The sequence below is a fragment of the Schistocerca serialis genome, chromosome 2 (genome assembly GCF_023864345.2).
Source record: "Schistocerca serialis cubense isolate TAMUIC-IGC-003099 chromosome 2, iqSchSeri2.2, whole genome shotgun sequence".
NCBI classification, from domain to species: domain Eukaryota; kingdom Metazoa; phylum Arthropoda; class Insecta; order Orthoptera; family Acrididae; genus Schistocerca; species Schistocerca serialis.
Window position 1 is genome coordinate 240,761,011 of NC_064639.1, and position 16,681 is coordinate 240,777,691.

Consider the following 16,681-nt stretch of genomic DNA (forward strand, 5'->3'; position numbering starts at 1 on the left):
AATGAGCAGACTTCTGAGCAAAGAATATGGATTGATAATAAACCAAGGAAGCAAGAAAGTAATGAGAAGTAACAGTAATGAAATTAATGATAAAGTTAACATCAAAACTGGGAGCTAAGAAGCGATGAAATGAATGAATTCTACCTTGAAAGCGAAATAATGTGTGACATATGACTCAAGGAGGGTAGAGAAAGGAGACTAGCACAAGCAAAGGACACATTCCTGGCCAAAAGAAGTCTACAAGTGTCAAAGTGTCAAATATCGGCCTTAATTTGAGGAAAATTATTGTTTAGAATTTGAACCATGGATTGTGGGAGAACTGGAGAAGACAAGACTCAAAGCTTTTGAAATATGAAAATTGGGTGGACTGACAAGATTAAACTGGCATAGGTAATACGCTTGACAGATTTCCAACACCTGTGAAGTATTTTTCAGTTTTCTTAAACACCATCTTTTTGAATCTTTGTGCATAGTTCACACACCTCGCTCTTTCACTACTGTGTTTCCTCACTGACATTGTATTTAACAAAAAGCTCAAACAAAACACAAAACAGAGTGCAGAATGATTTATATGCAAGTTCTCACTGGTTTGTTATAAAAAGAAGAGTGCTGTAAACAGTGTTGCCATCATGTATATTTTACAATAAAAATTCAGTGACGCAAAATATACAGAACGTTGAAAAATTTTTAACACTTTACACAGAAAAATATTGCCCACTGTGTTTGCACTGACCACTAACATATTAACCAAACAGTTTTTCATGAAGTTCTCAAAAGTTTTCACATGGAGGCTTTTTGAGTAAATAATTCATAAAAACTCGTAAAATGCAATTTTTTTACATTTTTATTAATAAATATTTACATAAGATAGATAGCTGGAGCAGAGGATACAGTTTATAATTACATCACTAGTATTTGTTAATATGACAGGAAAGACAGGGTTCTGAGACTTTACAAATAAAAATAATAATAAAAAAATATCTTAAGTGGAAAAATTAACTTACATTTTGTATTTTCATCGTATATTTGTAACCTAAAGGAAACCTATAAGTTTGCGAGTCTGAACTAAATTTCAACATACTAACAGGGAGCTTTAATGGAAAACATTTGTCAGGTCTCAAGTACTTTTAGTTTATTAGTCATATTTTTTTGTTCTCTGCTGTTTTAAGAGTTATTTACAAAATATACATATTTCAGAGGGCCATACCAGTTACAGAAATTAAGATAAGACAAATATACTTTATTTCTTTACACTTATGGTATAGAGGCCTAATATATATTTTTTCCAGGAAAATTCGTGGCCATGAATTGACATGACCTGTATGATTTGAGATGAAATCACCCACTGTATATTTTCTGAGTAGCGACACAACACACGCATAAAAGAAGGTTATAATTAGGCAAGCTTTTGGAGCCAGTGGCCCCTTCTTCAGACAGAAGGGTTGAAGAGGAAGGAAGAGGGGTGAAGGAGAAGGAGAAGGACTGGAGAGGTCTAGGAGAATGGATGGATTTCAGAAAACTCACCCAGAACTGTGGGTCAAGGGAGGCTCACCAGATGGGTTGAGAAGGAAAGATTGATTGTTGGGGTCTGCACCAGATGAGGTTTGAAAACCTGAGAGCTTAAAGGAGGAAGACAGGATAATATGGAAGACAGAGATTACTGCTAAAACACTGTGCATGACTTAATAAGAGTGCAAAAACTGAGTGTATTGTATGTAACAGAGGTGGGAGGGGGACAGTCAAAGATGGAAGAGATTAACCTAAATTAAGGCCAGGTGGGTGGTGAGAACCAAGGACATGTTGTAGCACTTGTTCCCACCTGTGGAGTTCTGAGAAACTGATGTCTGGGGGAAGAATCCAGATGGAACAAGTGGTGAAACAGGCATCAAGGCACGATTGTCATGTTGTAGAGCATGCATGTATTAATCAGCTACTTTGACAAGGCCATGTCTTCCTAGAATCACGCCCTGAAATGAGATCCATTCCGTCTGAGATTTTGCCCACCACAACTCGAATAGCTTTTTGTCACCCTCCCAGTCTCTGCAGTATTCTTGTAAGACCCTATGCTCCTTCTGCACCTATCTTGCTATTTTATGGCTCCTATTCCTGTGACCATCCCAGCTACAAGACTTACCCTATGCACCCTCCTACCACCACCTATACCAGCCCTGTAATTGGCAGAACGTACACTATCAAAGGAAGAGCCACCTGTGAGACGACACGTCATACACCAGCTGTTATATAAACACTGTTTGGTTTTTTACATTGGCCTGTCTACCACTTAATTATCAGTTAGGATGAATGGGCATAGGAAGAGGGAGTATAGGGGCTACACACAATATCCTGTTGCAGAGCATGCTCTACAACATAATAATCATTACCTCAGTGCCTGTTTCTCCACACATACCATCTGGATTTTGCCCCCAGACTAGTTTCTCAGAACTCTGCAGGTGGGAACTAACACTACAACATGTCCTTGGTTCTCGCCACCCAACTTGCTTTAATTTCGTTAGTTTCTTCCATTTCAGCATTTCTTCACGGTAACTACTCCTTTCTTCACTCCATTTTAGTTTTCTACGTCTTTCATTTTTATACATGTCTGTTTTTTGCTGTCTCCCTCCCACCTCTGTTACGTACAATGCACTCAGCTTTTCACTCTTATTAAGTCGTACATGATGTTTTAGCAGTATTCTCTGTCTTGTATATTATCCTGTCTTCAACCTTTAAGCTCTTCCAAATCTCATCCGGTGCAGCTCCGAACAATAGACCTCTCCAATCCTTTTCCTTCAACCCTTCTGCCTGAAGAAGGAGCCACTGGCTCCAAAAGCTTGCCTAATTATAACCTTCTTTTATTTGTGTGTTCTTCCGCCACTTGGTGAGTAGAGTTTTTGCCTGTCCAGTTACATTATATTGTCAAAAATGGATCGAATACATTGTTATATTAGCTCACTGTTTATTTTGTAATACTGCTGCTTTCGTGGATGTGTGACAACACAGCTTATCACAGTGTTAGCTGAAGCAGTAATGAAGGAATAGATACAGGCTTGCAATTTTAAAACAACAATGGAAAGATACAAGACAAGGCTATTTGTGACTGGTGCATTTTGTACACAGGTGCACCCGCTCGAAGGTTAACACGCTCTTTGCAATTAAATTTAAATCTGGTATCATATTACAATTTGTTATCTGTTTGATTTCCCCTAATAAATATATGGAATGTTTTCTTTAAATATTCATGCACGATTGTTCATTTGGTATCTAAGAGTTAGTGTGGAAGATGTCTCTTAGTAAGTAAGTGTGCGATGGTGTTCGTGCTTGATCATTACACACTCTATACCATTAATTGTGCTTTAAGCTTTTAAGAACATGGGATGTGTGTTCTTCATTTAAATTAAAATACATTGTTAAGTAACAGCAGTGGTTTAACATTAGCAGTATACTTAATTTCGTCTTTAACCATCCATATGAAAGATTTGTACATTTGTTTGCTCCTGAAATATTTCAATACCCCTTTGACAAAGTGACCAATTGACACTCAACACATCTTCTCCAACCTTAATAGTTGAGTTCAACCCTTTGTGTCGGCAGATATTGTACAACCATTGTTTCTTTCGGATGGAAGTATCCTCTGCTCATTCCTTACCAAAAATGGTTGAGATTATCCCTCTGTGGATCCCCCTAACTGAAGGACTAGGCCCCTCTATGTGGTATACCTATCTGCAGGTTCACTTCAGATGTAGGACAGCCTCTGTAGGTCTGCCTACCCATTTCAACTCAGCTCACGTAAAGTGGGATACACTTCACCATGTAAAATTTGTCTGCACAGAACGTAAGTTTCATTTCTCACATTCTAACAGGAAAAGGTTCCTTCACTTCTTGTGTGTCAGTTTTAAAGCATAACAAACCATACTCCCTATACAAAATTGCTTTTACCCACACGTTCATTGCTGTACCTGCCCCCCCCCCCCCCCCCCCCTCCCCCCAACGTTTGATCCAACACACAACAAAAATACCACATGGCATTTTAAAAAGCAAAGACTGAAACTGCCATTTTCATCCTTTGAAGACTCAACAGATTTTATATGATGACAAAACGTGCCAGGGTTGTTGAGCTAACTCTATTTTCTTCTCACCATTGTCACTTACTTTATAAAACACATGTATCGTAATATATATCCAGGTCATTATCACTTATGTCTTCTCACAGTGATCAAACATTACTGTTATTTAAATATAACCTAGTTTTCTTGTGTGCTACTCCCGTTTTGTGTGTAGTTAATTCTCTGTATTAGAAACTGATAAAGTGATTTTGTTATTGCATCTTCGCTATCAATTAAATGATTTCTCGCTAGATGGCACTGCTATCTTCCGCTCATTACGCTCATGTTAGCACATCATATTTCAGAGTGTTGCACTGCATGCACGGGCTTTCCTCCATTATCTTCCCCCACAACATATGACGTGCCTGAGATGCAACATACTGACATTGTACACAACACATGTGTGGTGCAAAAATTATGTCCATTTGTCCAAGTCATATCGTTACACACATGTTGCTCTTCTCAGCCATCCTGTGACAACACATTGTGATAGAAACAAATGTAAAAGAGAAGCGTGTGAATGTGGACAGTGTGAAAGATAGAATTGGTACTCCTGGCAAAAGATAGAAATGGTACTCCTGGCAAAGAAGGAAAAAAGGAAAGAAAAGAATAGGCTTGTTAATGTGAAAAAAGAAAGAAGATAGTCCTGAAAGACATAATCCCTTACCAGCCGCCACCCCAAGGAATTTCCAGTTCTTGCAAAGTTCTTCATTGTGATGTGGGAGGGAGAAGGTGTTTGGTATTCCCTACTGGATGGACTTGTCACAACTTCACCATCACAGATCCCAAAAATTGACCTTAGCAAATGTCTGCTGTAAGTGTGGAGAGTAAGAACACCACCACATGAAAAAGAAAGAAATTAATAAATCATCAATCATCATTGTCACAAATCTATTGTATAGTATCTCTGTCAGCTACTCATAAAGAGTCTTCCATATAAAACCAATAGATAACCCTACCGTTTTGTATTGTTCCTCTTAAAAAATATAAAATTGCAATTATACATAAAGGTACACATAGATAACTTATGTATGCATATTTTTCTGTAAGGAACATAGTACATATTAATAATACTTAAAAAATGATAATTCCAGGTATTCACAGAGCAACTTTTAGTGCTACATTCTTGCTTTCACATAAAAGGATGCAATTTACTTATTAAATAAGGTAGAACAGAATATAGAATAGTCTAATGGGAAAAAATGGCTTTGGAGAAACGAAATAAGAATTACCAAAGCTGTTAACTCAGACATCCAACAGGCATTGTTCCACCAAATTTGTAAAATGGGTAAATTGTCCTTGCAGTATATATGTCTTAACCATATCAACATTGTGTAGACCATTTTTGTGACCTGTATGTGGGTCAACCAGGAACAGTGCCTTAGGATGTTGTATTCCCACCATCTTAAAAGGTCCACAATACTGTTGGAAGAACTTATCCGTCTCTTTCTTTATGTTGGAGCTATGATGGACATCTTTCACTAAAACTATATCAACTATGCTAAGAAAGGGTACATCTACTGTATTGTTAAACCTGAGTAGACTACTCTGAGCTGATTCGTGTAACTTACCTATTATCGTATTGTCTGTTACTGCTGTCTCTTGTTCCTTTGTAGAATGTCATCTAAACAATTTTAGTAATGGTTCTCCCATAAATCTCATGCATTGTATCTACTGGTGATAACCCAGTGGACATATGGGGTAACTCACTCAGTATATCCTGGAATCTACATCTACATCAGTACTCCACAACCCATTTTACGGCATGTGGTGGAAGGTGGGTATCACTGCTGGTCACTTCCTTTCCTGTTCCACCCACAAATAGAACCAGGGAAAAATGACTGTCTACATGTGTCTGCATGAGTCCTAATTTCTCGTATCTTATCTTCATGGTGCTAACACGCATTTTATGTTGGAACCAACTTAATTGTTCTGCAGTCAGCCTCAAATGGCAATCCTCTAAATTTTCTCAATAGTGTTCCTTGAAAAGAACATCGCTTTCCCTCCAGGGATTCCCATTTGAGTTCCCAAAGCATCTCCGTAACACTTCCATGTTGTTCAAACGTATCAATAAGAAATCTAGCAGCCCGCCTCCGAATTGCTTCGATGTCTTCCTTTATCAGACCTGGTATGGATCCAAAACACTTGAACAATACTCTAGAACAGCTCCAACTAACATCCTATATTCAGTCTCCTTTGCATACGAACCACACTTCTCTATAATTCTCTCAATAAGCAGAAATCAACCATTCACCTTTCGTAGCACAATCCTCACATGCCTGTTCCATTTCACATCGCTTTGCAGGAATACGTCCAGATATTTCAATGACATGACTGTTTCAAGCAGGACACTACTAATGCTGTATCCAAACATATGGGTTTTGGTCCCTACTCATCCACATTAACTCACATTTTTCTACATTTAGGGCTAGTTACCATTCATCACACCAACTAGAAATTTTGCCTAAGTCATCTTGTATCCTTCTACAATCGCTCAACTTTGACACCTCACTGTACACGACACCACCACCATCATCAAACAGCAGCAGATTACTGTCCATCCTTCCCACTGAATAATTTATGTATATAGAAAATAATAGCAGTCATCTATAACACCGGGGATGATACCCTTGTCTCTGATGAATACTGTTGACAAAAGAACACAGATGAAAATTGAAATGGAAGGTGGGGTTATAAGTACAAGTAAAACGAGAAATATATATAATGAACACAATAATGTGGACAAAAAATGGTGATAAAACAAAAGAAATTAGATCAAATTAATACACAATATTAATTAAAAACACAGGAAGAAATATTTCAAGTGGAGAAAGAACTATAGGAGGAAAAATGAGAGCAAATAAAGAACTTGCTTTATGAATAAAATTGTGTGACAAAGGAATGTAAATAAGAACTTACATTTAAATACATTAAGTAAATAAAAATGATGACCAAAGTTATTTTGATAAAGATTTTAAAATTAAAAAATAAAAAAAATTACTGCACAAGGCGAGATTCGAACCCACACCCTCCTTCATATTAAGCCGTTACCCTATCCATTATACCACACAACCAGATTATACAACCCAGCTGTTTTAACACTATTGAGTGTCACACGAGATTCTGATTTATTTATTTAATTTTTTTCAGTTACTTGCAAATGAGAGCTACCAGTCTGAATGGCTGCAGTGTATGATACCTGGGATCTTAACCTACATCATCATGTAGATAGTTTGAAAAAGTCGATCCCACCACTGAGGGCCTCTCATCAGAAATACTAAATTTGGTAGAAATTGGATCCTTTAGATATATGGCCTACAGTTACTGTGAGAAAAGCAGTAAAGTTTTTTTTTCCACTGTCAAAGATTTTCCTGAATAATATCTGAAGTGTTTTGCTGGAATCTTTGATGATCTCCAAATTATTGTGTAATCAGACTTCATTCTCCTGTTATGTTTAAAATCATGTTTGAGCCAACTGTTGTGTACAACAATTTGTCCTCCTTCAGGTTGGTGGCTATGATGGTGCTTCAAGACAATGTTTAAGCTCTGTTGAATGCTATAATCCTGAAATAGATTCTTGGTCACCAGTCGCAGAGATGTCTGCACGGAGAAGTGGAGCAGGTGAGAATACAGCACTATCCCTTTTTGTAATTTTTGAACTTATCAAGTAGCTACTGTAGTAGCCTGAAATTCAAGGCAGGAACTATTTAATTTAAATGTATCATGACCCCCTAATCATTCACAAAAATAAATGACTGTGCAAAGTGAAGACATGACAAGAAATGTCTAGAGCAATGACAATAGTAAAAATCTGATCTACATCTACATCCATACTCCGCAAGCCACCCGACGGTGTGTGGCAGAGAAAAATAGTATATGGAACTATTGAAACCATGTTGTTACAATTATAGGAAATGTTCTCAACAGAATGGGCAGAAAAGTTATGATGAGGGTCAAAAACTAGTCACAACTAGTACACGGAAGAGAAGAGCATGTAGGATTCAAACACAAAACAGAGTTAAAGAAGGGTGCACAGCAATAAACTTAGTTTCTGTGATTTGTTCATTCCTGATTTTTTTAAAGCTGCTGTTGAAACAACGATTCAGTGTATTAAAATATATATTTATGCTGTTATTGTAGGTGTTGGAGTTCTGGATGGAATTTTGTATGCTGTTGGAGGACATGATGGCCCATTGGTACGTAAAAGTGTTGAGGCCTACAACCCAGAAACACAGAGATGGACACCAGTTGCTGATATGGCGTTATGCAGAAGAAATGCAGGTATGATATGATATAGCTAATGAAAAGAAGATATCCAGGAAAGAAATGTTTAAAATTAATCAAATAACTACTCTCGCAATACATATTAAGTAAAACCTGACTGTATTATAACAAGGAAATTGCAGCTAGTTACATAGACCAAAATGAAAATTCCCTCAAGGAACTTACAAATTTATGAGGCGTAATTAATGTCCATACCTTACTTTCAGGAGAAGAAATATTTTGTAATGCCAAGAGATATATATATCTCGACTGACATCTCTGCCCAATCTGGTTACTTCCCACTTACTGGGTTATCTGGATACTTCCCACCAACACCAACCTATCCGAACTCCGGAGATGGGAACTTGCCCTTCAGTATATCCTCTCTTCTCGTCATCCGCCAGGCCTCAATCTCCGCTAATTTCAAGTTGCCGCCACTCATACCTCACCTGTCTTTCAACAACTTCTTTGCCTCTACACTTCTGCCTCGACTGACATCTCTGCCCAAACTCTTTGTCTTTAAATATGTCTGCTTGTGTCTGTATGTGTGGATGGATATGTGCGTGTGTGCGAGTGTATACCTGTCCTTTTTTCCCCCAAAGGTAAGTCTTTCCGCTCCCGGGATTGGAATGACTCCTTACCCTCTCCCTTAAAACCCACTTCCTTTCGTCTTCCCCTCTCCTTCCCTCTTTCCTGATGAGGCAACAGTTTGTTGCGAAAGCTTGAATTTTGTGTGTATGTTTGTGTTTGTTTGTGTGTCTATCGACCTGCCAGCGCTTTCGTTCGGTAAGTCACCTCATCTTTGTTTTTATATATAATTTTTCCCACGTGGAATGTTTCCTTCTATTATATTGATATCATTAATTTGAATCCAACAATTACGTTTGTTATTGTCACTGTTGCATTTCGAAATCTTTTCTGTCGTCTTATTTTCCTCTTTCTGTTTTTGCCAGTAGTTTCACTTTGTATTCACCTTCTCCTTTTTACCGTAATCTGCTATATTATTTTATCCCGCCTATATATATATATACTCAATAATACATAACCCACTTCCAAACCATAACCAAAAAAATTTTTTTGCCGCTTTCAGCACTACCGCCGCTATAGTTTCCACCGTTTCTAGTTCACAAACAGCTCCTTTCACCTTTTAAACAACCATTTCGGCCAGTTCTAATAACTTTCGCTTTATTTCCATTTCCGTTTTTCCCACATCACTGATCATTTTTAGCCGCTTCCCACAGGTTTTAACGCCATTATTTCTTCGTCAGACAATTGTTAGCCTCATTTTCATAATCTGCCACCACAATACCACTCCTTTTAATATACTACACGCAGTTTTCTCGAAATTTTCCCGAATTTCTCCGTCCTTTAACGTGTTTTGGCGGCAACACAACCACCTAACCTTTATGCACATCGTTGTTTACCAACCCAAGTCCAACATAGCCCAGCTGTATCCAACACCTTTTCGGCTTTTTTCATTCCAGATCTCCAGTTACTTTCCGGTTCACTTTTATCTCTCCCCATATATTTTTATCTTCATTTTCATTTCACCTCATGTTACACTTTCCACCTTCTAATACCATGTCACCCTCACAACACCCCCACAACGACCCCATTAAGTTTTATTTACATTCCCTCCGCAAACATGCCTTCGCCCTAGCCAGATTGCGCTCCCATATTCTATTCTCTCAGGCTTGTCTGACATTTGGCATCACCCCCAAAGGCCTCACACTTAAAGTTCCCATCTCTGGCTGCAACCCTTCCTTCCACCAGTCCCTATACCAGTTCCAAACTGAACAATCCATTGCCCTCACCCACCTAATCCTTCTCCTACACATCAACTCAGCCAATGAACACACCCGTCAACTCCTATCCTTAATAAAAGTCCTTAATCTTTCCTCTCCCACATCCACACCGGCTGTTCAGAGCATCCTCCTACAGGCCAACCGTAAATTAGAACAGCATGCCACCCTCCACCTCAAAAAACTATCCAATCTCCTGGTTTCCCAGCTCCGGAAAGGCAACTCACTCACCCTTCACAACCTTTCCAGCAAACCTCAACCTCCTCTCATTGCACACAAACCCAGTCTCTCCCATCTACTCAATCTCCCACTTCCTGCTCCACTCCCTCCAAAACCTCAAAATTCCGAGCAACACAATCTGGAACCACAACACCCTAATTCAGTAGTTAACCTTTCCTCCAAACCTCTCTCCCAATCCGAAACCTCTGTCCTATCCAAAGGCCTCACCTTCAGCCCCACTCCCAGATTCAACCAAACAGCCCTCGTCAAAGATTTACTGTCCTACACTCGTACTCTCTGCTGGAAGTATCACTTTGCCACGAAAAAAAATGATCCTAATCCTACTCCTAATGATCCGACTCCTCAAGACACCATCCAAATTGAACCCTGCCTGGAACAGTTCCATCCTCCGTCACAGCGGGACCAACCCCCTCTTCCTCAAAATCACCCTCTCCAAACCTTCCAGGAATTTCTGACTTCCAGCCTTGCATCTCAATCCTTCTTAAAAAGCCTTAATCCTACACCCAACATCACCACTGCTGAAGCCCAGGCTATCCGTGATCTGAAGGCTGACCGATCCATCGTCATTCTTCCGGCGGACAAGGGTTCCACGACCGTGGTACTTGATCGTCGGGAGTATGTGGCTGAGGGACTGCGTCAGCTTTCAGACTACACCACATACAAAGTTTGCCAAGGTAACCCCATTCCCGATGTCCAGGCGGAGCTTCAAGGAATCCTCAGAACCGTAGGCCCCCTGCAAAACCTTTCACCTGACTCCATCAACCTCCTGACCCCACCGACACACCGCACCCCTACCTTCTACCTTCTTCCGAAAATCCACAAACCCAATCATCCCGGCCGCCCCATTGTAGCTGGTTACCAAGCCCCCACAGAACGTATCTCTGCCTACGTAGATCAACACCTTCAACCCATTACATGCAGTCTCCCATCCTTCATCAAAGACACCAACCACTTCCTTGAACGCCTGGAATCCTTACCCAATCTGTTACCCCCGGAAACCATCCTTGTAACCATTGATGCCACGTCCTTATACACAAATATTCCGCACGTCCAGGGCCTCGCTGCGATGGAGCATTTCCTTTCACGCGGATCACCTGCCACCCTACCTAAAACCTCTTTCCTCATTACCTTAGCCAGCTTCATCCTGACCCACAACTTCTTCACTTTTGAAGACCAGACATACCAACAATTAAAGGGAACAGCCATGGGTACCAGGATGGCCCCCTCGTACGCCAACCTATTCATGGGTCGCTTAGAGGAAGCCTTCTTGGTTACCCAAGTCTGCCAACCCAAAGTTTGGTACAGATTTATTGATGACATCTTCATGATCTGGACTCACAGTGAAGAAGAACTCCAGAATTTCCTCTCCAACCTCAACTCCTTTGGTTCCATCAGATTCACCTGGTCCTACTCCAAATCCCATGCCACTTTCCTTGACGTTGACCTCCACCTGTCCAATGGCCAACTTCACACGTCCGTCCACATCAAACCCACCAACAAGCAACAGTACCTCCATTATGACAGCTGCCACCCATTCCACATCAAACGGTCCCTTCCCTACAGCCTAGGTCTTCGTGGCAAACGAATCTGCTCCAGTCCAGAATCCCTGAATCATTACACCAACAACCTGAAAACAGCTTTCGCATCCCGCAACTACCCTCCCGACCTGGTACAGAAGCAAATAACCAGAGCCACTTCCTCATCCCCTCGAACCCAGAATCCCCCACAGAAGAACCACAAAAGTGCCCCACTTGTGACAGGATACTTTCCGGGACTGGACCAGACTCTGAATGTGGCTCTCCAGTAGGGATACGACTTCCTCAAATCCTGCCCTGAAATGAGATCCATCCTTCATGAAATCCTCCCCACTCCGCCAAGAGTGTCTTTCCGCCGTCCACCTAACCTTCGTAACCTGTTAGTTCATCCCTATGAAATCCCCAAACCACCTTCCCTACCCTCTGGCTCCTATCCTTGTAACCGCCCCCGATGCAAAACCTGTCCCATGCACCCTCCCACCACCACCTACTCCAGTCCTGTAACCCGGAAGGTGTACACGATCAAAGGCAGAGCCACGTGTGAAAGCACCCACGTGATTTACCAACTGACCTGCCTACACTGTGATGCATTCTATGTGGGAATGACCAGCAACAAACTGTCCATTCGCATGAATGGACACAGGCAGACAGTGTTTGTTGGTAATGAGGATCACCCTGTGGCTAAACATGCCTTGGTGCACAGCCAGCACATCTTGGCACAGTGTTACACCGTCCGGGTTATCTGGATACTTCCCACCAACACCAACCTATCCGAACTCCGGAGATGGGAACTTGCCCTTCAGTATATCCTCTCTTCTCGTCATCCGCCAGGCCTCAATCTCCGCTAATTTCAAGTTGCCGCCACTCATACCTCACCTGTCTTTCAACAACTTCTTTGCCTCTACACTTCTGCCTCGACTGACATCTCTGCCCAAACTCTTTGTCTTTAAATATGTCTGCTTGTGTCTGTATGTGTGGATGGATATGTGCGAGTGTATACCTGTCCTTTTTTCCCCCAAAGGTAAGTCTTTCCGCTCCCGGGATTGGAATGACTCCTTACCCTCTCCCTTAAAACCCACTTCCTTTCGTCTTCCCCTCTCCTTCCCTCTTTCCTGATGAGGCAACAGTTTGTTGCGAAAGCTTGAATTTTGTGTGTATGTTTGTGTTTGTTTGTGTGTCTATCGACCTGCCAGCGCTTTCGTTCGGTAAGTCACCTCATCTTTGTTTTTATATATAATTTTTCCCACGTGGAATGTTTCCTTCTATTTTTTTATATATATATATATATATATATATATATATATGAGAATGATATTATCTTAGTCTTATTCTGGGTGGAGAGAGGGGTGGGTTCAGGAAGGTCGAAAAAGAAGTGCAGGTCACTCAGAACCCAAGAAGAGACAGATACCTGTTGTGAGGACGAGGAGAAACAAGGATCTGCTCTTTCATTGTAAATTTCCTCAACCTAACCCTTTCTCCTCCCCGGGGAAACAACCAATAGTTCTAAAGGTTAGGGGACAGTGTTGTACTTTTGTATGTGTGTATTCTGTCTCATAATTTTGCAATTAATTACTTAGAACATCAAAATTTGTGTCCTCGGACAGTGTATATGCTTATTGGTGCCTGTCGAAAAATACATGGACAGTGTGGAAAGCTGTGTATACAATCATCAGTTTTAACTCTTGGGGGGGGAGTTGTATATGTTGTTCATTATTCATCAGTCACATTGTTTCTCTGGTCAGCAAAATTTTGTGTTCTGTTTCTGCAAAACTTTGATAAAAAGTTGGTATTGTGCTTCTTATTGATGTATGTGTTAATCCAGGAAAATTATCTGATATATTTGTCAGTTGTCAAGGGAAATAGTATCATAAAAGTGGTTACCAGTGCTTTTTTACTCCTGGTGGAAGCTGATAAACAACTATGGCTAATTTGATGGAAGGAGCTTGAACTACAGTGAGTATATGAATAGATACAAATATGTGCAGAAACAGATTTTGGACTTGCAATCCTGGAACTCTTGTACATTAAGGCAGAGGGCATTGGTCTTATGATGATAGCTTACGTTCCAAATTCTATGGACTGCTCTTCAAGTGCTACTTGTGCCTGGGCCAAGCAAATTCATGATGCAGCTCCCCAAGAATGAATTTAAGCTGATCTGATAATGAAGCTGTGTAAAGTAAAACTGTCCAATTTTTTAAAGGAAAGGAAAATACAGGAAATGAAACTTTGCGAAATAAACTCCATGTGTCTAAACTAAATAAGGTATGTAAATGCCACAAAAGGTAGCAAGCCCACAAATTCTGTTAGATTATTAAGGGGGGCAGGATGTCAAACGGGCCGACTTGGGGCAGAAGAGGCATCACAGAACGTTTTAATTTCTACAGTCTATACTTTTATAAATAAATTCATAAAACCTTGTCAACATGACCAGGAAGGATTCAGGATTCACACGCGTAACTGTAGAAGTTCAAAAACATAACAAAATGTTTTTTTTTTACATGTCAAATTCCATCATTTTTTCACTTACTATTGGCTCCATTTGTTGCTATAGGTACATTTTTCTTCATAAGTAAGAGAGATTCTTCGATGAATTTCGCACAGCATAAAAACCATACTTACAGGTGTATGAAACTCTAGAATTTTCCAAATCTATTAAAAACTGTGGTAAAAATTCAGATAATTAACAATAGAATTTGAGTTTTTTCTAAATATGAAATCTGGAACATAACAGCTCATTCATTTTTTCGTAAATTAAAGAAATTCTAGAGTTTCATGCACCTGTAAGTGTGGTTTCTATGCTGTGCAAAGTTCATCGAAGAATCTCTCTTACTTATGAAGAAAAGTTTACCTATAGCAACAAATGCAAGCAATAGTACGTCAAAAAATGATGAAATTTCACATGCAAATAAAATTTATTGTGTTAAGTTTTTCAACTTCCACTACTACGAGTGTGAATCCTGAGTCCTTCCAGGTCATGCTGAAAAGTTTTATGAATTTAATTGTAAAAGTATAGACAGTGAAAATTAAAATGTCTTGTGGTGCCTCTCCTGTCCCGAGTTGGCCCGTTTGACGTCCTACCCCCCTTAATTGAGAAACTTCACTACTGGCCATTAAAATTGCTACACCAAGAAGAAATGCAGATGATAAATGGGTATTCATTGGACAAATATATTATACTAGAACTGACATGTGATTACATTTTCACGCAATTTGGGAGCATAGAACCTGAGAAATCAGTACCCAGAACAACCACCTCTGGCCTTAATAACGGCCTTGATACGCCTGGACATTGAGTCAAACAGAGCTTGGATGGCGTGTACAGGTACAGCTGCCCATGCAGCTTCAACACGATACCACAGTTCATCAAGAGTAGAGACTGGCGTATTGTGACGAGCCAGTTGCTCGGCCACCATTGACCAGACGTTTTCAGTTGGTGAGAGATCTGCAGAATGTGCTGGCCAGCGCAGCAGTCGAACATTTTCTGTATCCAGAAAGGCCCATACAAGACCTGCAACATCCGGTTGTGCACTATCCTGCTGAAATGTAGGGTTTCGCAGGGATCGAATGAAGGGTAGAGCCACTGGTCGTAACGCATCTTAAATGTAACATCCACTGTTGAAAGTGCCGTCAATGCGAACAAGAGGTGACCGAGACGTGTAACTGATGGTACCCCATACCATCACGCCGGGTGATACGCCAGTATGGCGATGACGAATACACACTTCCAACGTGCGTTCACCACAATGTGGCCAAACACGGATGCGACCATCATGCTGCTGTAAACAGAACCTGAATTCATCCGAAAAGATGATGTTTTGCCGTTCGTGCACCCAGGTTTGTCGTTGAGTACACCAGCGCAGGCGCTCCTGTCTGTGATGCAGCATCAAGGGTAACCGCAGCCGTGGTCTCCGAGCTGATAGTCCATGCTGCTGCAAACGTCGTCAAACTGTTTGTGCAGATGGTTGTTGTCTTGTAAACGTCGCCATCTGTTGACTCAGGGATCGAGACGTGGCTGCACGATCCGTTACAGCCATGCGGATAAGATGCCTGTCATCTCGACTGCTAGTGATACGAGGCCATTGGGATCCAGCACGGCATTTCGTATTACCATCCTGAACCCACTGATTCCATATTCTGCTAACAGTCATTGGATCTTGACCAATGCGAGCAGCAATGTCGCGATATGATAAACCGCAATCACGATAGGCTACAATCCAACCTTTATCAGAGTCAGAAGCGTGATGGTACGCATTTCTCCTCCTTACACGAGGCATCACAACAACGTTTCACCAGGCAATGCCAGTCAACTGCTGTTTGTGTATGAGAGATCGGTTGGAAACTTTCCTCGTGTCAGCACGTTGTAGGTGTCACCACCGGCGCCAACCTTGCGTGAATGCTCTTAAAAGCTAATAATTTGCATATCACAGAATCTTCTTCCTGTCGGTTAAATTTCGCGTCTGTAGCGCGTCATCTTCGTGGTGTAGCATTTTTAATGGCCAGTAGTGTATAAATGCGATGAAAGCTAATTGCAAAAGCTATGTATTTTGATACCAGTTACTGGATCTACACAGGGCCCTTAACTGAAGACTGTTGATTCTTATCCATTCTATGGAAACTGGTGCTGTATCGATCCCTTAGCTCAACAATATTTCCCAGTCAAGTAGTTTCCCCATAACATGAAAAGAAGGAATGTTTTAGTTTAATATCCAGTCATTAGAAACGGAACAAGACCTTAATTTAT

General features: G+C 40.7%; 1 protein-coding gene across 6 annotated transcripts in view; it reads left to right on the top strand.

Moving 5' to 3' along the window:
• The window catches only part of LOC126456985 (ring canal kelch homolog), a 140,944-nt gene that overhangs the window by 112,904 nt on the left and 11,359 nt on the right, over positions 1–16,681 (top strand). For all 6 annotated transcript variants that reach the window (XM_050092941.1, XM_050092942.1, XM_050092944.1 and 3 more), the window contains 2 exons: positions 7,607–7,721; positions 8,241–8,381. In XM_050092941.1, the coding sequence (XP_049948898.1) occupies positions 7,607–7,721; positions 8,241–8,381 (256 nt within the window). The remainder of the gene's footprint in view (positions 1–7,606; positions 7,722–8,240; positions 8,382–16,681) is intronic.